This window comes from Lytechinus variegatus, chromosome 1 (genome assembly GCF_018143015.1).
Source record: "Lytechinus variegatus isolate NC3 chromosome 1, Lvar_3.0, whole genome shotgun sequence".
Lineage (NCBI taxonomy): Eukaryota > Metazoa > Echinodermata > Echinoidea > Temnopleuroida > Toxopneustidae > Lytechinus > Lytechinus variegatus.
In genome coordinates, this window is record NC_054740.1 from 4,625,215 (window position 1) to 4,649,910 (window position 24,696).

At 37.2% G+C, this 24,696-nt stretch overlaps 1 protein-coding gene and 1 long non-coding RNA gene across 2 annotated transcripts; both read right to left on the reverse strand.

Moving 5' to 3' along the window:
- Nucleotides 1-647: 647 nt before the first annotated feature.
- LOC121410881 lies at nucleotides 648-4,369 on the reverse strand. The gene is made up of 3 exons (XR_005969396.1): nucleotides 4,155-4,369; nucleotides 3,093-3,158; nucleotides 648-2,481 (listed from the first exon to the last, which is right to left on the reverse strand). It is a non-coding gene; the product is annotated as an uncharacterized LOC121410881 (long non-coding RNA).
- A 9,635-nt stretch (nucleotides 4,370-14,004) lies between these two features.
- On the reverse strand, nucleotides 14,005-23,559 carry LOC121408928 (neurogenic locus Notch protein-like). Its single transcript, XM_041601045.1, has 6 exons — nucleotides 23,520-23,559; nucleotides 20,877-21,059; nucleotides 20,413-20,520; nucleotides 19,501-19,608; nucleotides 15,368-15,679; nucleotides 14,005-14,090 (listed from the first exon to the last, which is right to left on the reverse strand). Exons 1-6 carry the CDS (start codon nucleotides 23,557-23,559, stop codon nucleotides 14,005-14,007), a joined length of 837 nt encoding a protein of 278 aa, XP_041456979.1.
- Between the last annotated feature and the right edge of the window lie 1,137 nt (nucleotides 23,560-24,696).

Here is a 24,696-nt window from a genome sequence, read left to right on the forward strand (position 1 = left end):
TTCAATTGGAAAACGATAGTATAATAGACGAATAATGAGGCAGCATGCTTGACATGGTCAAGAGCAAATAACAAAGATCTTTACTCATAAAATTGGGTAATGTTAATGTTACAAGAATAAAAAAGTAAGTCAAGCATGGCATTAATCGAAACTGAAGACATTTGTAGTAAATGATTTGTTTATCTTTGGCGATCTTATATGATCTTGCAAGATACTAAACATGTGAGGAATGGCATGCGAGGCATGATAAGTGAACATAATTGTTTAAGCACAAGTCCTTTTTGTATTCTGATAAACAATCAGGAATACCAAACACCAAATTCTCAGTAATTATTTTATAGATGTGCATGGCAAGAGCTAACAAAAGGTAAGGACTTAACGAATTGAAAGAAGGGGTCATGTCCGACATGTTCAAATACCGAATAGATAATATAAAAGGAAGATTGCCATTTGGTGAAGCAGCCATTGGAAGTTATCACAAAGGGCAGACAATTACCATAATCAAGCATTTTTTTAAACAAAGTGATGATTATTCAATTGGAAATCGATAGTAACATAGACGAATAATGAGGCAGCATGCTTGACATGGTCAAAGCTAATAGCACAGATCTTTACTCATAAAATTGGGTAATGTTAACAGGTTAATGTTACAAGAATAAAAGAGTAAGTCAAGCATGGCATTAATCGAAACTGAAGACATTTATAGTAAATGATTTGCGTATCTTTGGCGCTCTTTTATGATGTTGTAAGATACTGAAACATGTGAGGAATGGCATGCGTGGCATGATAAGTGAACAAAATTGTTTAAGCACAAGTTCTTTTTGTATTCTGACAAACAATCAGGAATACCGAACACCAAATTCTCAGTAATTATTTAATAGATGTGGCAAGAGCTAACAAAAAGTTAGGACTTAACGAATTGAAAGAAGGGGTCATGTCAACATGTTCAAACACCAAATGGATAATATAAAAGGAAGATTGCCATTTGGTGAAGCCAGCCATTGGAAGTTATTACAAAGGGCAGACATTATATAATCAAGCATTTTTTTTTAAACAAAGTGTTAATTATTCAATTGGAAATCGATAGTAAAATAGAATAATGAGGCAGCATGCTTGACATGGTCAAGAGCTAATGACACAGATCTTCTCTCAAACAATTGGGTATTGTTAAAGTTACAAGAATAAAGAAGTCAAGTATGACATTAATCGAAACTGAAGACATTTGTAATTAATGATTTGCATATCTTTGGCGCTCTTTTATGATCTTGCAAGATACTAAAATATGTGAGGGATATGGCATGCGAGGCATGATAAGTGAATATAATTATTAAGCACAAGTCCTTTTTGTATTCTGACAATCAGGAATACCAAACACCAAATTCTCAGTAATTATTTTATAGGTGCGGCGAGAGCGAACAAAAGGTTGGCAGTGAACGAATTGAAAGAAGGATCATGCCCAAATGTTTAAACACAAATAGATAATAGAAAAAAATGCCATTCTGGTAAAACCAGTCATTAGAAGCCAATATCAAAAAAGGGTGGACATTACGATAGAATAAAACAAGGTGTCGATTATTCAACTGAGATCTATAGTAGAACAGACAAATAGTGATGCGAGCATGTTTTGCAAGCATGGCCACGGGCTCACAACTAAACACAGATATTTACTTATTCTCTAATTAGGTAATGTAGTTATTGCAAGGGCGAACAAGGAATGTTAAATAATGATGCAAGCATGCTTGGCATGATCAAGAGCTACTGAACACAGGACTTAAACTAATTTTTAAATTGGGTAAAAATTGGTATTGCATATGAAGGTGAGGAAAAAAAAAGAATTAAGAATTAACGAAACAAAAACAGTGATTTCAAATTACTAAAAGGGCATGCATGATAGAATCAACTTTCAAGAGAAGGTGAAAAATATATGCAATGATACCAAGCTAGGTTTCGGCCACACGAAGAGGAACTGATGTAAATAACTAGAGTAGATCACTAGATATTACAGATAGATGAATAATAGATGCATGAAGATATTCATCCGTTTGAGGCAATGATATTTGAACGTTCAATAATATGATGCTAAATACTAAAATAAAAGAATGTAAGCATGGTGTGAACAAATTCATTATGTTAATTAGGACAAAATAATAAGGTAGCAATATAAAATTTGTGATACCAGCCAGGATATGATTAGCATAGCGAGAAATGGTCAATAAAAGGGTGTTGAAATAAGATAAGAATTAAAAAGAAAATAAAATAATAAAAACTTAATCAAGCATTGTAATGAGTAATAACAGTTACAAATAACGTTACCATTTAGATAATGATATTGGTGGAAAAAATAAATAAAATGAAATAAAAAGGGCATGCATGACATGACAGAGGAACATACATGAATTTGTCAATGTTGCTTACCTCTAAATGTACATGTACCAGTCCCATAACTTACTATGGCTATTAGAGCTATGCACAAAATCTAATCTAAACGTAAAAGGGAAAATGAAATAAGTGTTCATGGAGATAATTAACAAAATATAAAAAAAACAATAAAAATGGCACTAATTACCTACTGAAAAGGGTCAAACAATTTAGGATCCAGTAATAATGAGAAAATGCTGTTGTATTCACTAGCTACTCAGAATAATGCATGCTTGTATGAAAGTGTACAAAAGCCAGCACATTATTACCTATCCATTTGAGGAATTATTGTAAATTTGTATATAAAAAAAGATAATGCAAAACTAATAAAGAGAATAATGTATGCATGGTATAAGGTGCTTTATAATGTCCGTTAGACAAAAGATTAAGGTACCAATATATAATTTGTGATGCCGAACAGGATATAATTAGTGAAGCAAATGATGAAGAAAAGGGTGTTGTAATGAAAATAAAGATTAAAACAAAATAGCCATGCATTGTAATAGTAATAATAATAATAATTAATAAGCAGTTGCTGTACCATTAAACAACATTACCATTTGGATGATATTGGTGGAAGAAAAAAAAAATAAATAAATCTGATGAAATAAAGGAAGTATGCATGACATGGCCAGAGGAACATACTAGTACATTAAATCGTCAATATTACTTACATGTAGCTGTAAAGTATCAGTCTACATAACCTACTATGGCTTTCTGGACTAAGCACAAAATCTTATCTAAAAATAAAAAGGGGAAATGCAATTATATATTCATTAAAGCAGACATAAAATTCCAACGAATTGCAAAACGAAAAAAACATTAATTATTGGAAAGGGTCAAACAATCTAGAATCCAGTAAGAATAAAGAAAAGCAGTTGTATTGACTAGCGAAACATGTACTGAAATCATAGCAGTAGAGGTTTTACAATTTACCAGTCAACATAACCTGCTATAGCTTTCAGAGCAATGCCTAATAGGGAAATAATGTGTTTATTTCAGAAAACAAAATTCCAGCAATTATGCATGAAAAATGACAAAAAAAAAAAAAAAGCATCAATCATTACTGGAAAGAGCCAAACAATCTAGGATCCTGTAATAATGAGAGGAAATGCAGTTGTATTGACTGTTTTATACATGTAGGTAAACATGTATGGTAATCATGACAACATAAATTTTTAGAATTTGTTTCAATTTCGGCTGACATGATTACTCAAGTTTCAAATCATAATGAAGGGGTCATTATTCTCATCTTAATGGATGAAAAATGGGACAAGTTTAATTTCATTATTGGAATAGCTCCATCATAAAACCTGTCCAATCGGTTATCAAGTAAAAATCAATAGCGATAGCAAAGTTTTCTCTCATTTTGATGAAGAAAAACTAAAAAAATAATTGTATTTCATATGATTAGCATAGCAAATAATGATGAATAAAAGGGTGTTGTAATAAATTAAAAATAAGGATTAAAACAAATTAAATAGCCATGCATTGTAATAACAGTTACTGTACCATTAAACAACATCACCATTTGGATGATATTGAAGAGGATTAAGGAAATAAGGATTAAAACAAATTAAATAGCCATGCATTGTAATAACAGTTACTGTACCATTAAACAACATCACCATTTGGATGATATTGAAGAGAAAATAGATAAATAAATAAAATTGAAATAAAGGAAGCATGCATGACATGACCAGAGGAACATACATTAAATAGTCAATATTACTTACATGTAACTGTAAACTACCAGTCTACATAACCTACTATGGCTTTCTGGACTAAGCACAAAATCTTCATCTAAATATAAAAGGGGAAATGCAATAATGTATTCATTAAAGACATAAAATTCCAATAATTTGTAAAATGAAATGACATTAATTATTGGAGAGGGTCAAACGAAACTAGAATTCAGTAAAAATAAAGAAATGCAGTTGTATTGACAAGCTAAACATGCACTATAATCATAGCAATAGAGGTTATTGTTTCAATATATCAGTCAACATAACCTACTATGGCTTTCAGTGCTGTGCCCAATAAGTATAGTCAAATTGTAAAAGGGAAATAATGTATTCATTTCAGAAAACATAAAATTCCAATTGTTATGCATGAAAAAAAAAATGACATTAATTATTACTGGAAAGGGTCAAACAGTATAGGATCCAGTAATAATGAGAGAAAATGCAGTTGTATTGACTGTATTACATAGTCGTAGTAATCATGACAATATAAATTGTTTGAATTTGTTTCAATTTTGGCTTACATGATTACATCAAGTTTCAATTCATAATGAAGAGGTCATTATACTCATCTTAATGGATGAAAAAAAGGACAAGTAATTTCATTATTAGAATAGGTCCATCATAAAACCTGTCCAATCAGTGTACCAGTCAAAATCGTATCCATGATCGGCTGAATAGTGATAGCATAGTTTTCTCTCATTTTGATGAAGAAAAAATAGAACAATAATTGTATGTCATTTTGCTTCGATTTGCTTCATTTCATTCTGGTTTGATTCACTTCAATAATTTGTGATGCCAACAAGGAAATGATTAGCATAGCAAATAGTGGTGAAAAAAAGGTGTCGTAAATAAAAAAAATAAGGATTAAGACAAGATAGTCATGCATTGTAATGATAAACGACAGTTACTGTACCATTAAATAACATTACCATTTGGATGATATTGGTGAAAAAAATAAAATTGAAATAAAGGAAGCATGCATGACATGACTAGAGAAACATACATTCAATAGTCAATATTACTTACATGTAGCTGTAAAGTACCAGTCTACGTAACCTACTATGGCTTTCTGGACTAAGCACAAAATCTTAATCTAAATATAAAGGGGAAATGCAATAATGTATTCATTGATGACATAAAATTACCAACAATTTGTAAAATGAAATGACATTAATTATTGGAAAGGGTCAAACAATCTAGAATCCAGTAAAAATAAAGAAATGCAGTTATTGATTAGCTAAACATGTACTATAATCATAGCAATAGAGGTTATTGTTTCAATTTACCAGTCAACAAAACCTATGGTGATTCAGGGCAATGCCCAAAAGTCTAGTCAAATTGTAAAATGGAAATAATGTAGGCCTATTCTTTTAAGAAAACATAAAATTCAAATTATTATGCATGAAAAATGACATCAATTATTACTTGAAAGGGTTGTGCAATCTAGGATCCAACAATCTAGGATCCAGTAATAATGAGAGAAAATGCAGTTGTATTAACTGTATTACATAGACATACATGTAGTAATCATGATAATATAAATCGTTTAAATTTGTTTTAATTTTGGCTTACATAATTACTCAAGTTTCAATTCATAATGAAGGGGGTCATTTTAATGGATGAAAATGGGATAATTAATTATTTAGCAATTATCCAAATGGGGATAGAACATGATGGGGTATATAATACCTGTATAGAAGATGGATCATGCCTACTCCATTCGTCCTTGCAAAGTTATGGGGATTGAATGTGATCGGTCTCCAATGATATTCATAATTACCATAGTCATGATGTTGCATGTGATAAGTAAATCTACTCAGTCCAAGTTGACCACTGTGAAGAAGGTGCATTAGGGTTTTTAGTCTGCAGCAGTACTTTGGTTCCTTGAATCCTTATCCTGGTTTTCAATTGCTTGGTTCTGCAAATGTTATATGTAACTGATGCTAGATGACCACGCTCGCGTTTCATAGATGGGGGGTAGGTCAGTACGGACGGTTACACGGTCGCCATCCCTACGGTTGCCGTCAGTAGCCCGGGGTTGCCTTGGCTGCTCGAAGGCGCGAAGAATTCGGTCCCGGTCGTACATCTATGCAAAACGGACTATGATGGGATCAGAAGCTTCGGGGCCGGGGTTCCGCTGGCTCCGTTGTGGGTCCTCTTCGTAGGTAGACGATGAGCATTGATGATTTGAATTTGGTCTGCCTCTTCAACGGGAATTTCCAGTAACTTGCCCAATGCAAAAGATGTGGTCTTGTAAATATCCTCATTGGTTTGTTTGGGGATGCCGTAGAACAACATTTTTTTTTTGTTTTTTTTTGTGGTGTATTTCTAGGTTCAGTAGCTTGTCGTCGAAATCAGCTCTAACTTTGGCGATAAAACGTTCTTTACCAGGTAGTTTATCCGCTTCTACGGTAGATATTCTCGCTGAAGTATCCGCTGAAGAAATTTCAAAGTCATGTACAGCGGAATTCACCATCCTGATGTCTGATTTAACAGCATTAAGATCCGAAATTACGTGATCCAATTTGATATCAAAATCACGCTGGAAATCCGTGAACATTTTCCCTATTTCAAGTAGCAAGTAGTCATCTTTAGGGTCCTTAGGCGTGTAGGGGTCTGAAGCGGGAGTAGAAGTAGGAGGGTCAGCTTGATGGGCTGCCATGGCTCCGGGGGGTACGGCTGTAGGCAGGTTGGCCACGAGTTGGGGGGGCTTGTTGGAAACAGTTACGGGAACTGGCGAAGGTGTTTTGGCACGTTGATTACCATGGCTAACGTCCTTTTGGGTGGAAGGTTTTAATTCAAATTATAGTCACGACTATTCGAAGAATTCTGCATTTTGCAAACAAAATGTAGTATTATGTAGAATATATGTTCAAACTTGCAGTCAGAATTAGAAGTCAAAAGGCATCTCTCTAAGTTTCAATTCATCATGAAGGGGTTATTTTAATGGATGAAAATGGGATATTTAATTATTTAGCAATTATCCAAATGGGGATAGAACATGATGGGGTATATAATACCTGTAATGTATAGAAGATGGATCATGCCTACTCCATTCGTCCTTGCAAAGTTATGGGGATTGAATTTGACACGGTCTCCAATGATATTCAAAATTCCAGTCATGATGTTGCATGTGATAAGTAAATCTACTCAGTCCAAGTTGACCACTGTGAAGAAGGTGCATTAGGGTTTTTAGTCTGCAGCAGTACTTTGGTTCCTTGAATCCTTATCCTGGTTTTCAATTGCTTGGTTCTGCGAATGTTATATGCAACTGATGCTAGATGACCACGCTCGCGTTTCATAGATGGGGGTAGGTCAGTTCGGACGGTTACACGGTCGCCATCCCTACGGTTGCCGTCAGTAGCCCGGGGTTGCCTTGGCTGCTCGAAGGCGCGAAGAATTCGGTCCCGGTCGTACATCTTTGCAAAACGGACTATGATGGGATCAGGAGCTTCGGGGGCCGGGGTTCCGCTGGCTCCGTTGTGGGTCCTCTTCGTAGGTAGACGATGAGCATTGATGATTTGAATTTGGTCTGCCTCCTCAACGGGAATTTCCAGTAACTTGCCCAATGCAAACGATGTGGTCTTGTAAATATCCTCATTGGTTTGTTTGGGGATGCCGTAGAACAACATTTTTTTTTTGTTTTTTTTTGTGGTGTATTTCTAGGTTCAGTAGCTTGTCGTCGAAATCAGCTCTAACTTTGGCGATAAAACGTTCTTTACCAGGTAGTTTATCCGCTTCTACGGTAGATATTCTCGCTGAAGTATCCGCTGAAGAAATTTCAAAGTCATGTACAGCGGATTTCACCATCCTGATGTCTGATTTAACAGCATTAAGATCCGAAATTACGTGATCCAATTTGATATCAAAATCACGCTGGAAATCCGTGAACATTTTCCCTATTTCAAGTAGCAAGTAGTCATCTTTAGGGTCCTTAGGCGTGTAGGGGTCTGAAGCGGGAGTAGAAGTAGGAGGGTCAGCTTGATGGGCTGCCATGGCTCCGGGGGGTACGGCTGTAGGCAGGTTGGCCACGAGTTGGGGGGGCTTGTTGGAAACAGTTACGGGAACTGGCGAAGGTGTTTTGGCACGTTGATTACCATGGCTAACGTCCTTTTGGGTGGAAGGTTTTAATTCAAATTATAGTCACGACTATTCGAAGAATTCTGCATTTTGCAAACAAAATGTAGTATTATGTAGAATATATGTTCAAACTTGCAGTCAGAATTAGAAGTCAAAAGGCATCTCTCTAAGTTTCAATTCATCATGAAGGGGTTATTTTAATGGATGAAAATGGGATATTTAATTATTTAGCAATTATCCAAATGGGGATAGAACATGATGGGGTATATAATACCTGTAATGTATAGAAGATGGATCATGCCTACTCCATTCGTCCTTGCAAAGTTATGGGGATTGAATTTGACACGGTCTCCAATGATATTCAAAATTCCAGTCATGATGTTGCATGTGATAAGTAAATCTACTCAGTCCAAGTTGACCACTGTGAAGAAGGTGCATTAGGGTTTTTAGTCTGCAGCAGTACTTTGGTTCCTTGTATCCTTATCCTGGTTTTCAATTGCTTGGTTCTGCGAATGTTATATGCAACTGATGCTAGATGACCACGCTCGCGTTTCATAGATGGGGGTAGGTCAGTTCGGACGGTTACACGGTCGCCATCCCTACGGTTGCCGTCAGTAGCCCGGGGTTGCCTTGGCTGCTCGAAGGCGCGAAGAATTCGGTCCCGGTCGTACATCTTTGCAAAACGGACTATGATGGGATCAGGAGCTTCGGGGGCCGGGGTTCCGCTGGCTCCGTTGTGGGTCCTCTTCGTAGGTAGACGATGAGCATTGATGATTTGAATTTGGTCTGCCTCCTCAACGGGAATTTCCAGTAACTTGCCCAATGCAAAAGATGTGGTCTTGTAAATATCCTCATTGGTTTGTTTGGGGATGCCGTAGAACAACAAATTTTGTTTTCGGTGGTGTATTTCTAGGTTCAGTAGCTTGTCGTCGAAATCAGCTCTAACTTTGGCGATAAAACGTTCTTTACCAGGTAGTTTATCCGCTTCTACGGTAGATATTCTCGCTGAAGTATCCGCTGAAGAAATTTCAAGGTCATGTACAGCGGATTTCACCATCCTGATGTCTGATTTAACAGCATTAAGATCCGAAATTACGTGATCCGATTTGATATCAATATCACGCTGGAAATCCGTGAACATTTTCCGCATTTCAAGTAGCAAGTAGTCATTTTTAGGGTTCTTAGGCGTGTAGGGGTCTGAAGCGGGAGTAGAAGTAGGAGGGTCAGCTTGATGGGCTGCCATGGCTCCGGGGGGTACGGCTATAGGCTGGTTGGTCACGAGTTGGGGAGGCTTGTTGGAAACAGTTACGGGAACTGGCGAAGGTGTTTTGGCACGTTGATTACCACGGCTAGAGTCCTTTTGGGTGGAAGGTTTTCTCAAGTTATAGTCACGACTATTCGAAGAATTCTGCATTTTGCAAACAAAATGCAGTATTATGTAGAATATATGTTCAAACTTGCAGTCAGAATTAGAAGTCAAAAGGCATCTCTCCAAGTCGAAAATTTAGGCGTATATTCCATGTGATAAAAAAACGTAGCGGAGCGGAGCTCACTTTAGACACGTCCGTTCATGGCGAAATCTCGGTTCAACAACAAATCTCAGTTCAACGGTTCTGATGAACGCCGATGATATGTTACGTGTATGGGGTATGTGCATAATGGTGATAGATGGGACCAAACCCTAACAATATCTGTGATAAAAATGTATCCTCATGATGCTTTTTTTTTAAAATAGGAGGACATTCTCAAATTGTAAACTCTTGAGAGCCATGGTTGTTTCTGGTGGCTCAACGGGTCTGCAACGTGACAAACTGTGAGGGCGCTATGCTCGGGAACAGGGTCCCACTGGTGCGGTACTATATTGACAAGCCAAAGTAAGGAACAATAGGGAGTATTCACAAAGAACGCTTTCAAGAACCTAGAAAATATATTGCAAATGCCCTTCACAACAACAACAAACATCAACAACCAAGCATCCTTTGTCGAAATTTGGTGAATCAAAGCATCACTGTCTGGAAAAATGACAAATTTCCACCACGAAACTGCTCTTCCGGTTTAACCAATGTTCGACAAAGACCTCCTAGCTGTTCATTGCCATTGACTCTATTCTTAAATTCATTCTGCGTCGCAGTTGCGAAAAAAAAATCACTAGTTTCTCCAACATAAGCGAGGCCAGACACAAAATGAATTTGGTATCTCCAAAATACTCTAGCAAAGGTGGCATGGATTAACGCATGGAACCGAGATAGCATTAGGTGTAAAGTCTAACGTTAATTCCTGGCTGTCGCAATAGTGGGAGTTGATCTTGAACCTCGATCTAACCCTAGTTATCTTTTGTAAGTCTTCGTGATTGGCAGAGAATGTCATGGAAAGGAAACACGCATTATCCTGCAGTCACAAATTTATCTGATTATGGGCACACATGAGTATTACAGACCCCCATTCACTCACGTGTTATATTACAGCTCATCAAAAAATCATTAAAAATCAATCCCTCGATAGATTTTGCTTTAATTCACTGACATTAGTCACATTTAACAGTACATTAAGACTTGATATGGTAATCAGGAACTTGCCCAGCTCAATCAAAAGTTAAATGGCCTGCAATAAGACCAACCATAATTTCGGCCAGTTCATTGCCAGAAAAACCATAAATGAAATACAAAAATGCAGTCTAGCCTCCCCAAACGCCTTAATTATGAAAGAGTATGAACATAGCATTATCTTTATCGTCCTTTCATATACAAGCATTTGATCTATTTTTAATGAATTATTTTAATCAATAAAGTCACGTGATCTTTACTTACGCCTGTCCGGCATGCTTTGCGCGCAGATGAATTACTCTCCTGTGCCCTATAAAGCAGCTTGCCTGTTTCCCTCGATCAAGAGGGCGAAAACACTTTACCTATACATTTTGACGTTTTCTACATGTTGATTGTCACCATCTGTTGGTAAGGGCGGTCATTTTTTAAAAATTTCATTCGGTTTTAGAGAAAGTGTGATATTGAATATCGCTTAGGGATAGCGACTGGTTGTTGATTTGAACGGGAATTAGTTGCACAAAATAATTAAAGCCATTTTTACAAAGGTTTTCAGTTCAACTTCAAGACCACAATCCATCATTTATTTAGGAATTTTACATCACTCATCTAGCAAAGTTTTATTGGAGGCGGAGCAGAGGATTATCTCTTGTGTTTTTTGGGGAACGCAACAATAGCCGTCCCCCCCCCCCCCACCAAACACAAAAGATAATCCTCTGCTCCGCCGCCAATGACTACTTACATGACATACTTATGAATAAAAAATACGACATTGATCTGTCATTCTTTACTTTACACTACAATTCCAGTGCAACGAACTTGGTCACATAGTTTGTGTTTTGATAGGTCACTATGGGTAATAATTTACATTGGGTGATTTCAAGTACGGTGTTGAAATCTGGTGTTGGTGTTGGGACAACACCAACACCAGCTACAAAACCGTACTTGAAATCACGCTGGTGTTGGGATTGACCTCGGAAAATATGACGTATTTCCGGCAGTTTGTGTTGAGCTCTGGTGTTGAATGTCGTCTGCTCAACCGAGCATTACAGCAGGTGTTGACGATCTACGTGCAATTTCCCTATTCACCAACACCAACCCCCGGGATTCGGGAAATCGTGATTTCATGTTCGGTGTTGGTGTTGGAGTTGATGAACTGTAGTTCACGAACAGGAGGCGAACACGAAGAAACACATAATGAAAAATACGAGACATTTGGCTTCCTCCTGCTCGTACGCACGGGCGTCCGTCGATATAACACATGATATTTAAATGAAAATATGCACCCTTTTTCTTAAAAGTTGATGGAGAGGGGAAAAAATTGATCGTATCAAGTCGGGGTATTCAGTAATGAGTACAGGAGAAACTATATTTCACTGATTTTTATGATTCATCCCATTTGATTAACTCATCTATTCGTGTTTTGGGGCTAATCTTTCCCTTACGCATTGCTTTTTGGCAGAAGTTCTATGGAAAATGCACCTTTTTTCACACAAACTTTGAGACACTCTGTATTCATTCCCCCATTGCTCGAGAATGAATGGGCAGTTAACGACGGGGTGAAAGATTTATTGAAGAATGGAGTGTATATTTCATGAAAATGAAAGCCATTTCCCCATTGGATGTTATCTTCAATACGTGTTTTTTATATGAATTTGGTTGTCGAATAGGCTCTCCTGGCATTTGAGGTCTCTATCGGTGACGTGACGTCACTCAGGATCGTCATGCCTGAACCATCGGCCGGGCAGGCGTCGCAATGGTAGTATGATTTATGCATAATGCACTCGATATATACAATAATCTTGTCCTCCCGTTCAAATGAATGTGAAACTCATATAATTTTCATCAGAGCATTCAACAGGAGTACTGTAGTACACATTTCTTTGTTATAAGTGAATTAAAGTCCCTCCAGTGAGTTTGATCACCCCTATTGTGAAAATGTATCACCCCTAAGTTGTAACATAGTCAGCTGTTTGCACTCAGGGTCACTCCGTGACCTGTGTGTGCGTTCTAGAGTTGTACACGATTTTCTGTTTCATTTAGGTAGAAATCTTGCATAATGCCCCGTAAAATTATCTATTACAGTTAATATTAGCGCAAATCATTAGAGTTTTACACATTTTAATGAAAAATAATGCTTTCTGATTATTGCAGTGATTTTAACCTGTGCATTCTGTACAATAACATTTTACTGCAATTTCTTCCCGATTTCACTTTCGTCGTCGAGAATTTCTCGCGTAAAGTTGAGATAATCAGCAGCGCAGAGGCGTGACGTCATAGGATATCGATAACGCGATCGACATCGCTCCTCTGAGCTCAGCTCGGTGTTGGGGCTCGGTTCAGCAGCCTTTTCATGCTCTCAACACCAACACCGAACATTAACACCGTACATGAAATCACCAATTGTTGTCTCTACTGGGGCCCCTTGCAGAAAGAGTTGCAACCAATCGCAACTCTCAAAATCATGCGCAACTTGATTTTCAACCAATCAACATCGCACAACTTGCGTTTGAGTTTTTAGTTGCGTTTAAACGCAAGGAGTGTGAAAACGTCTTCCAGTTTATCACAGTATGATCGTGTACCATACTGCAGTGACTGACTCAGATTGTGTGTGCTTTAAGGTAGAAAGATCTATGATATAGAAATGAAAATATGATAACATATTCAATTGATATTGATAATATAACCTAATTGACATGAGGGCAATCTGGCCATGCAAGGTGCCACATTAAAGCATTACAAGAAAATTTGAATTTCCTTAATCGCAACAATGTCACTATTTTAATGAAATTGGTGAAATATTGGTCTGATTTAAGGAGTTATGATATGGGAATATGAAAATACCTTGATCGAGAAATTAAACGTAATTCTTTAGTTTGAAAAGGACACATTCTAAGCTTCAAAAATGATTTTGTCAAAATTGATCAAGAATACCCCCAAATTAATGATTTAATTGAATGCAGAAGAAACATAGTAATAACTTCAAACATATGGGAAAATACAATGTGTGGAGATTAGGGTTCACTGAAGCTTGAGATGTGCACGTGGTGTAATCTCAAAAATTAGCGAAAACTTGTGCCAAAGAAACTCTTGTATATTTTTTTCACTCTCTTCTACTAAACATGCTAAAGAAGGGTATTTATTGCATTTTATGTCGGTGTATTTATTTAGGCAAACACATTCACTTGACAAGCGGTTAAAAAGTACGGATTCGAACAGCTTTATGTGTCCCAAGAGCCACTCCAAATGTCCATAGCCACGCAGTCAGTACTCTCGTATGAGCTTGAGTCGTAATAATAAAGCCAATCTGAAAAAAAGTGTAGACAAATAAAAACATAGTCTAATCGCCTTAAGAGTTTAATCCAACTATTTTAATTTTGGTATTGTAAAATCGCATGAATAGACAGAACGCTAGCACGAAGTAATACTAAAACCGAAACAGACGAGACTGACACAGTGGACGGGAGTGGACGCGCTAAACGACGAGCAGTGATTGGCTGACAAGGTAAACAAATTAGGCTTAGGAAACATCCGTTAATTGAAACAAATTTAGTAAAAGAACACAAAATAAAAAAAATACTAAGCCTAACATGGACACCTGACAGCAAATCACAGCTCGTCATTAAGCATGTTAAGCGTCCATTGTCTCTGTCGGTTCTTTTATAAACATATTGCTTCGTTCCAGCGTTGTGTTCATTTTACTCTGATAACTGATTGTTGAAAAGCTGAGTATATCAGGTTTTGAGGCTATTTTACGATTTTGTGGTTTCAAACAATATATAAATGTGAGAATGAAAATCCGGTCAATATTTTCCCCCAAAATATAAAAATCATGGCCAAATGTACATGTTTTTGGTCAAAAATTTGAATGTGTATTGATAAAACAGAAAGTTAACTTTCTGTTTTATCATAAATATAAACAACTAAATTCAAATTATCAGCATTTGACACGAAAGAGGATATAGAAAAGAGAATATTAATTCATGACAGTATTAATGTATTGATTTGATTAGATAAAGGGCAGATACTTAAAAATGTATAACGTGATAAAACGAAACGAAAAAGCAACCTCCGCGTCTTACACTAATTATACTGACTACAATTCGACCGACAATAGAAATTGCTTTATTGCACAGAAGAAACACCCTTTTCCTAAATTAGGGAACCATAATGGTGAATTTTTACAAGAAATAGGCCAAATAAGCAAAAGGAGTTGGGTAATTTCAGCAGCTCCCCGAGGGGGTAGGCTTCGATGTGCCAGGTACTTCTTTATATGTACGTGATAGCGAGCCCTACTCCCTAGGGGAGCTGCTGAAATTAAAGCTACATACCACTTGGAAAAGAAGTATGGGTTTTCTCCATCAGCTACATAATTATACAGAAGTGCTAGGACATCGTCAGCTACCGCTTCAGGGGGCCCCGACATCACCCCACCCTTTTCCCGCTATCATTCCTATTTTCTTAAAAAATACAATTATAGAGCACCCATTGGGAAAGGGGGCATTTCTACTATACTCTCATTGTTTTGAAACCACAGGAGAAGAAAGAATAAATTTTCTATCAGCTGTATACAAACAAGCTTACTTCGGTAGTCACTTGTGTTTCCCGCTCTGTCTGTGAAGCAAGATATATTCCTGTCAACAACCTGGCAGTTCAACCAGCATGGCCACTGATAGTAGTACCAAACATGCCAAAAGTAGGATATGCCGAGATTGAGAAGATCATACTCTTCCTCGCTCTCTATGAGAAGTAGAGATGGTCCAACTCTGTTTCCGTTTCCGAGTACAACCTCGTCCAGACCGTTACAATAGTCACGCGCACTAGTCCAGTTGAATCGTCGGCCAGCCAGTTCCAGAAAACACTTCGTTCCTCCATACACCCATCCGTCTGGACAAACTTAAATATAAGACAAGAAAGAAGATAAAGGCCGTACATAGATTTCCATCATAATTTTTGTTTAACTGGAGTATCATTATTAAATTTGTTATAAAAGTTTGCCATTCGGGTTTAGTTTGAAATGTATTCATAAAAGGTTAAACGTTATCACACTGTAATATGATGGAAAAGGGGCTTTATCAGAGGTATGTTTCACAGAAGGAAATGTTCGTCAAAAGACGCGAAGCTTACTATGATATGTAATTGAAATATTTTTATTTTTGACAATGGGACAATTTTTAGGCAGAAAAGTGCCTTCATCGTTTACTTTTGTCCTTAAACATGTTAAATAATTTATCCTTTTTCTACTTTTAAGGGGGCACATTGGGGGATGGGCAAAATCTCGTTTTGCCCCCCCCCAAAAAAAAATTATTTAGGGGGGCAAGTGCCCCCTCCCCCCCCCGCTTCCGGCGCCTATGAGTGTCAACATTGTTATTCGGCGGTTACGTCACAATACGACATGGATGGACCTAAACCTTAGGCCTATACTCCTAGCATAGGCCCTCATGGTTATTTAAGCGTTATTGTCCGTGTCCTGTGTATGAAAAAAGCATGTGTCTCAAATTGCGAGTAAGTAAATCGTTTATGGAAGGATCTGAAAAGAAGGTAAAACCACGTCTTCTGCGTTCTTACGGATACCCCAGTTCGTAGAAAATATTAAGTAAATGAAGTCACCATCCCCACGTCTGTTTTATCTTACATAATCCTTCATCATGTTCAACAGTAAGTAACAAAAACTAAAATATGCCGAAAATAGAAGTAACTTTTTCAAATAAAACAAATGGAATATAAATTTTAGTGAATCGTCTACCTAACAGCCCAAAAAAAAAAGATTTGAATAAAAACAGAAACTAAATTTTAGTGTGGATTGAACTAGCATAGTTAGTGTAAAACCCCTCTGAAATGAAGGTAAAAAAAATCGTCTTCTGTGTTCTTTCGGATACCCCAGTTCGTAGGATTTTCGGAGTAAGAAAATATTTGTAAATGAAGACACCATCCCTGCGCCTGTTTGATATTACATAATCTTTGATCATGTTGATTAGTAAGTAACAAAAACTGAAATATGCCGAAAAAAGACAAAAATAACGTTTCCAAAGTTAGATAAAATAGCTGGAATGCGAATTCTAATAAAACTACTACCTACCATCCAAAAAAGTTGATTTGAATAAAAACAGAAAACAAACCAAACTTAAGTGTGGATTGAATTAGCATAGTCACTGTAAAAACCCCTCTGAAATGAAGGTAAAAAAATCGTCTTCTGCGTTCTTTCGGATACCCCAGTTCGTAGGAGTTTTGGAGTAAGAAAATATTTGTAAATGAAGCCACCATTCACACGTCTGTTTCATCTTAAATAATCTTTGTTCATGTTCAACAGTAAGTAACAAAAACTAAAATATGTCAAAAATAGAAGTAACTTTTTCAAATTAAACAATTGGAAATGTAAATTTTAGTAAATGGTCTACATACCAGCCCAAAAATTGATTTGAATAGAAACAGAAAATAAACTAAACTTTAGTGTGGATTGAATTAGCAGTCAGTGTAACACCCCTCTTAATGACTTACCTTAAAATGAATGTATTACGGGGTGTGTGTCAATGTTGGACAAATCAATAAACCTGAGAATCTCATTAAAATCAGTTGTCAAATAAGATTTTCTTTTCTTTTTTTTTACATCATTCACTTACCTGCCACTGCTACATATGTAACAACAGTATGGGTATTGATAATGTGTTTAAGACATGTATTGTATATATCTAAGCGCTCAAGGACTTATTATTACCCCGGCCATCGGATCGAACAGTCATTCCCGGGTATCCATTTAACTTCTGGGTGGAGAGTAACAAAATGTGGATTGACGCTTTGACATCGGACGCGAGCTCACAGTGTGATTCCAACACACGGCACTACCACAAACTGCTTAACTACTTCTTCTACTTTTGAATTTCTATCCTACTGAGCTACACTGCAAAAACTGCGGTGTTGATTTAACACCAGCCCGGAATCTACTATGTCCACACCAGAGAAGCATTGAAACAACACCAATTTGGATTCAAACTCATGCTGTTTTAATACTAATTGTTTTGTATAAACACCTATCTGGTGTCAGACCAAAATGAAACTGGTACACTTCTCTGGTGTGGACATATATAGATTCCGGACTGGTGTTCAATCAACACCAGAATTTGTTGCAGCGTACTGTTCTCGATGCAACCATCGGTCAATTTATTTCTACCGACCACTGAATGTCCCTATAATTATACTGCAGGGGTGGATCCAGAATTCTGAAACAGAGGGTGCAAAATTAGAAAATCAGAAAAAAATCAGGGTGCACAGATTTGTCTTTCCTAGATTTTCCTGTACACTGCAAAAACTCTGGTGTTGATTTAACACCAGTCCGGAATCTATACATGTCCGCACCAGAGAAGTATAAATAATACCAGTTTCGTTCTGGTCTAACACCAGATAGGTGTTTATACAGTGCGTCCCAGAATAAACGAAACCGAGATTTAGCGATCATTTATCATAACTTAATCATATATAAAATAGACAAATGACCTACCAATTTAAAGCTTAGAATCTCCTCTTTCATCTGATATTACTTAGATTATTTCTCATTCACGCATGAGTGAGCAAATACAATTTGAAGAAAGGATATCAAAAACTCATTTTGCAGGGGGTATCTGGGTTTCAAAAAGAAAACCACATTTCTGAAAAATTCAATATCTGCTCTTTAATTTGGTACCTTAATTACAGAAAATTGTCAAGAAATAAAAAAGTTCTGGTCATTTGAAATAAGGCTTGCATTTCCATAATTTCATGAGATAAACGTGTTTTCACCGGTTTCCCACAGAAGCTTTCGCATGGTGAACCAAAGATTTAATGCATGGCTGATCGTCAACAAAACGGAGTGTCGAGTGAGTTTGAAAGCCAGCCTGGAGAACCTCTTCAATTTATGAAATTATTGAAATTCAAGCTTTATTTTAAATGACCAGAACTTCGTTATTTCTTGACCATTCTCTGTAATTTAGGTATCAAATTAAAGAGGAGATATGGAACTTTTCAAAAATGTGTTTTTCTTTTTGAAACCCAGATACCCCCTGCAAAATGAGTTTTTGATATCCTTTCTTCAAATTGTATTTGCTCACTCATGCGTGAATGAGAAATAATCTAAGTAATATCAGATGAAAGAGGAGATTCTAAGCTTTAAATTGGTAGGTCATTTGTCTATTGTATTTATGATTAAGTAATGATAAATGATCGCTAAATCTCGGTTTGTTTTTTTCTGGGACGCACTGTACAACACCAATAAGTATTAAAACAGCATCGGGTTGATTCCAAACTGGTGTTGTTTCAATACTTCTTTGGAGTGGACATTATATTCCGGGCTGGTGTTAAATCAACACCGGAGTTTTTGTAGTGTTAGCAATTATTTTGAATGAATGATTCTTGAAATATTCAGTAGATGGAGCGTGTGCCCCTTGCAAACAGCCCGTATCCTCTCTGTTCTACCGTTATTGCATTATCTTTTATAACCCCCCCCCAAAAAAAAAAAAAATCGCCAGGCTTCTGGTCTAACACCAGATTGGTGTGGACATAATATTCCGGGCTGGTGTTAAATCAACACCAGAGCTTTTGCAGTGTTAGCAATTATTTTGAATGAATGATTCTTGAAATATTCAGTAGATAGAGCGTGGGCCCCTCGCACACTGCCCGTATCCTCCACTGTTCTACCGTTATTACATTATCTTTTATAAAACGAAAACACCCCCCAAAAAACTCACCAGGCTTCTCACAGTGAATTCCCACATAGCCTCCATGACAGGAACAATTATACCCATCAATCTTCTCCACACATGTCCCTCCATGAAGACAGGGATTGGAGTCACATGCTGTAAACACACATAAAAAGAGTTGTAAAAAACATGTATCGTGAATGTAAAATTTGTTATAAAAACTGCTTGTAAATAATCATAAATAATAATTATGAAATATTGCTTGTAAATAGTTCTTTATACACTGAAAAAATTAAGGTGTTGATTTAACACCAGCCCGGAATCTATTTATGTCCACACCGGAGAAGTGTTAAACAACGCCAGTTTCGTTTTGGTCTAACACCAGAGTGATGTTTATACAACACCAAATAGTATTACAACAGCATCGGTTTGATTCCAAACTGGTGTTGTTTCAATACTTCTCTGGTGTGGAAATATAAAGATTCCGGGCTGGTGTTAGATCAACACCGGAGTTTTTGCAGTGTAAAATGATACTGTGACCATTGTCCGCGCCATTATTTCAACGCGGTCTTGTCAACATGAATAATGCTTAGCATTATCATACTAACATTGCCCTCGGTTTTGAAACATACCTATGTGGGAAGTATGTTGATATCAACAAAATATTGCAGACGCTTAATGTTTCATTCGGCATGCGCTGTTTAGTAGTCTAATCAAAGAATGTAGGCCCTATATATTTCAATCACGTGAACAAAGGTTTTACTAATCTTTAAACTTCTCAATATTCTTGAAAGGGATACACTGCCGAATTTCTCGAAATAGCGACTGGTCATTTCGTGAGTAATATTTCGAAACTTCATGTTGCTCACAATGAATTTCCCATTTTCCTTCATTATTTTTTCTGAATACCCCATTAATTCTGGCTAATCTTAAATCAGCTATTTTCAATCAAAAACGTACCATGTTGTTCACACTGAATTCCGGAATAGATCCCAGGACAGGAGCAACTGAACCCGTCAAGTTCTTCCATGCAGCTTCCTCCATGAAGACATGGATTGGAGTAACAAGCTGTAAAAACAAATTGCGTTTCGTAAATACTGTACATTGTAAACCGACTTATCGTTACAATTTCAATTTTGTGTTACGACGCAGATCATGCCCATGTCCATAGCGATCCCTCCCCCACTTTCGTGCACAGCTATCAAAAGGGTTTTTCGAGATAACACGCACACCTACGACTGTATTTTTCACAATAATTCTATGGGAATGAAACAGTTGAATGTTTTTCCTTTCTTCTTCGCTAATTTGCCCTAAAACGTTCAGAAAAGGCTCATAATCTAGCCAGAAATTTTTGAAAGCTTGCAAGCATAATATGTATTATTCTATATCTACCACGTTCGGAAACAAATTTCATAGATTTATACCTGGATGGGCGCAGTACAAGTTAACCTTGTCACGTGCTTCCGGTGGTGTTCTGACGTCGTACTCGGGGTGATCACGTGTTAGGTACTTGGGAACATATTTCACCCATTCACCGGTATACTCAGAAACTCCATAATGACAGACATCCTGAGGAATATCGGCACATGTTCCGGCACCATAAACGTCTTGGTACAAATAGTTCAGAAAAAAGGAAGTGGCATGTAACATTTATATGGTACAGTGCAAAAACTCTGGTGTGTTGATTTAACACCAGCCCGGAATCTATATATCTATATATTTTTGGTCTAACACCAGACAGGTGTTTGTACAACACCAATTAGTATTAAAACAGCATCGGTTTGATTCCAAACTGGTGTTGTTTCAATACTTCTCTGGTGTGGAAATATATAGATTCCTGGCTGGTGTATCAACACGAACCACCATGTACCTCAAAGGATGCCGAAGGCGCCAACACGGATCTCTCCTTATACCACCCCGGATCAGATCTGGGATGGTCCGGGGTCTATATGTGACTCCCGGGGGAGGGGCCACTTACATTGGCGAGTGGATACCATGCGCGACCAAAAAAACACGTAAAAAGGATGTCTTTTACACGATAGGGCACGTTACGTACGTAACGTGATAAGGGTGTCAAAAGTACACAAAAAATGAAAAAGGGTATGTATTTCGCTAGGAAAATTACGTGTTTAGGGTCAAATTTGCGGGGATGATAAAGCAAAATTAAAATGTTTTATAAAGGATGTCCTTTTTGCCCCAACACTTCGTGTTTAGAGTCCGATTTGCGAGAGGTGTAGAAGGTGGGGTCGTACTAAACCAAATAAGGTAAAGGAGACGACCGAAGGACCCGTTACATTAAAACATTCCTGTACTTGTTTAGGGGGTTCATTTCAGGGAATATTTGCAAGAGTATCGTTTTGTTTCCAATAACTATTAAGGGTAGGGTTTCACACACGCCAAGACTTGTTAAGGGGTGCATTTTCACATTTTCAGAATATGGAAATTACGTGCTTAGTGTGCTTTTCGAGACCCCATGGTCGCGCATGGTATCCACTCGTGAATGAAAGTGCCCCCCCCCCCGGGATGTGACCGGGGCTAAATACTTCTACTGCTACTAATTCACTGATAAGAATCATATAAAAAAATCGTATACATTCGTAATACCTCAGCATGATGAACATTTGTCCGTAATTCTTGCCATAATATTACCTACCTTGCTGTTGCCAATTTGTTTCAGGGATTTTATTGCTTGTCTGAATTCACCACTTTTTCTCTCTTTTTTTCTTTTTTTAATTTCTCTCACACGCCATTCCAGGAATTCCGTTTTGACTACAAAATAAAATGAACATCAGATATCATCAAAGTGACCAAACCAACCAACATGGACAAAATGGTTGAGCAATATAATACAATTAAATTTTTCTTTAGATGTGACGTAATGATATTCATTAATGTATATTTTGGTGAATTAATTATCGGATGGCATATGTATCTTATGTAGTGACTTTTTGCGGCTTTAAACTGGGCTTCATCAATAAATGAATGGTTTATACCATGTATACCCTGGAGGATTTCTACGATTATTCCTTAATGGTAGTGTTAACACATGTGTTTGTGCCCACTCCCCCAAATGGGATAAATTACTAAACGAATACGGATTGAAATAAAACTTACCCTTGAATTGGTGGTTGAGTAGGATAAGTATCACGATGGCTCTCTCCGTGAACTGTTTGGATAAAGATGGACAGAGGTCACATATACTACTTAATAATCATATCTCTTGATGGAGGCGCGCGATAGCTCAGTCGGTGGAGCGGGGGTTTCGTATTCCGCTGACCCGGGTTCGATTCCCAATTGGTGCGCTAATACCCGCGCTAGTGCCCCTTTGAAAGGTCCCTCGGAGAGGACCTTAAGCCGGCGGTCGTCTGGTTGTTTGCCTACAACCTTTCATGCTTTCTTTGCAACCAGGTAAACAAAAAAATCACTACCAATAAAAAAAATCTCTTCGAGACTACTTCGCTTGTTCCCCGAACTCCGCACACACATCTAGTGAACACTCACTCCTGAAGATGGACAGTCAACCTGTGATATGCACTTATTTTAAGAACTAGAGTCACTTTCAGAAAATGAAACTCTACCTTCTATTCTTTCTCTTCTGGGCCCCGTATAACAAAGAGTTGCGATTGATCCGACCACTCGCACCTATGGAAAGCCAGCAAAGTCAACATCTAAAATTCATGTTTCTTTTATAGAAAAAATAGATGTGAATGTATATCCATAAATTCACTGATATCTTTTACAATTTGGTGTGTTCTCCTTTGATGTTGTTTTTTATTGCAAATTTCCTGTAGGAAAAATATGACACTGATGGATTTCCATAGAGTGACGATTGATTGGATCAATCACTACTATGGAAAGCCAGTAATGTCAACATCTATAATGCATTTTTGTTTTGAAAAATATATATGAATGAATGTCCATAAATTCATCGGTTTTTTTACAATTTGTTGTGTTCTCTTTTATCATTATTTTTCAAATGTCCTGAAGAAAAAAATATGACACTGACAGATTTCCATAGAGTTACGAGTGATTAAGACAGGGTTCTGGCCTCTCCATTTCTCTCTTACCTATATCCACTTTCTTAGCCCTTCTCGGACTCCCCAACATGGCTTACAGTAAACCACTCCCGCAATCATATACATTTCGCATATTCGTTGTGTTTGCTGATGGTTAAAACCCTCTATGGTTTCATACACCAACCATTTTATCTGTAACTTTATTTTGATTAACAAATCTATGAATTTGGATGTATCTCTTATTTTAACGAAATGTAATAAAATCAATTTGAATTCAATTAACTTATTTATACAGAAGGTTCGTCAGCTTCAGCAAGTTGCTTGAAATGAACCAAAAGTATACCTCGAGTAAGGTAATCCTTTGAACCAATAACCTAAAGGAACAAGAAGTATTTAAGTTTGGATTCTCACCATTAAGTGATGGATATAGAACAATTTGACAGATACTTACCATTTCCGAGAGTCAAACACTAACCCAGAGGCCTGTAGGACTAAGTAAATAAACCACACTGTAAAAAATATTGGGTAAAATTTTAACCAATTATTTGTAAAACCAATTTGGGGCAATATTTTACTCAATGCGGGAAACACATTGTCCTTTAGAATTGGCAACATTTCCATCAGACTGGTTTAATAAAAATACCCAAAAGAAATTGCCAATGTTGGTTAGACACATAAATTACGGTCGTGGAGGATTTTTACCCGATATTTTTTTTAGAGAGCAGCTCCTAAAACCTCACTTTACGAAGCCGATTGCGAATAGAGAAAAGTTATCAAACTGCGGTGACGTTTGCGAGACCCGGCGAAGTGTTGTGATGGATATGCCTAGGGATTGAGTTGCGAGGGAATTAAAATTGACGGCACAAAACTAGAGAAATAAGCCAGTTCGTAGTTCCATTCTGCGCATGATCAGAGGAAGGTCATTTGTACTAAAGTGACATGGTGGTTTAAAATCTAATGAGATAAGCACCAACTTTGATGTCTTGATTATTCATATATTCTTTTGAATTGTGGTTTTCATTTACATCCACAAAAAACAACAATGCGTCCACGAACGACTGGTATTTCACAGTTTGCCAAGTACATTGTGCAACATGCTATGATATGCATTCAAAGTAGGAATGCAACAAATACCTTCATGAAGTGTTCATTGGTGTGCTATTCTAGTCCCCTGGTCTATTCAATTTCTTCATCCTGCTATGTAAGGCAAGCTTACGTAATATCTTGC

Coding starts and splice junctions, on each gene's coding strand:
- LOC121408928 (XM_041601045.1), bottom strand. CDS start 23,559: ATGTTGGGGAGTCCGAGAAGGGCTAAGAAAGTGGATATAG. Junction 20,521..20,876: donor CTTGTACTGCGCCCATCCAG/GTATAAATCTAT, acceptor TTGTTTTTACAG/CTTGTTACTCCAATCCATGT. Junction 15,680..19,500: donor AATTCACTGTGAGAAGCCTG/GTGAGTTTTTTG, acceptor CTTATATTTAAG/TTTGTCCAGACGGATGGGTG.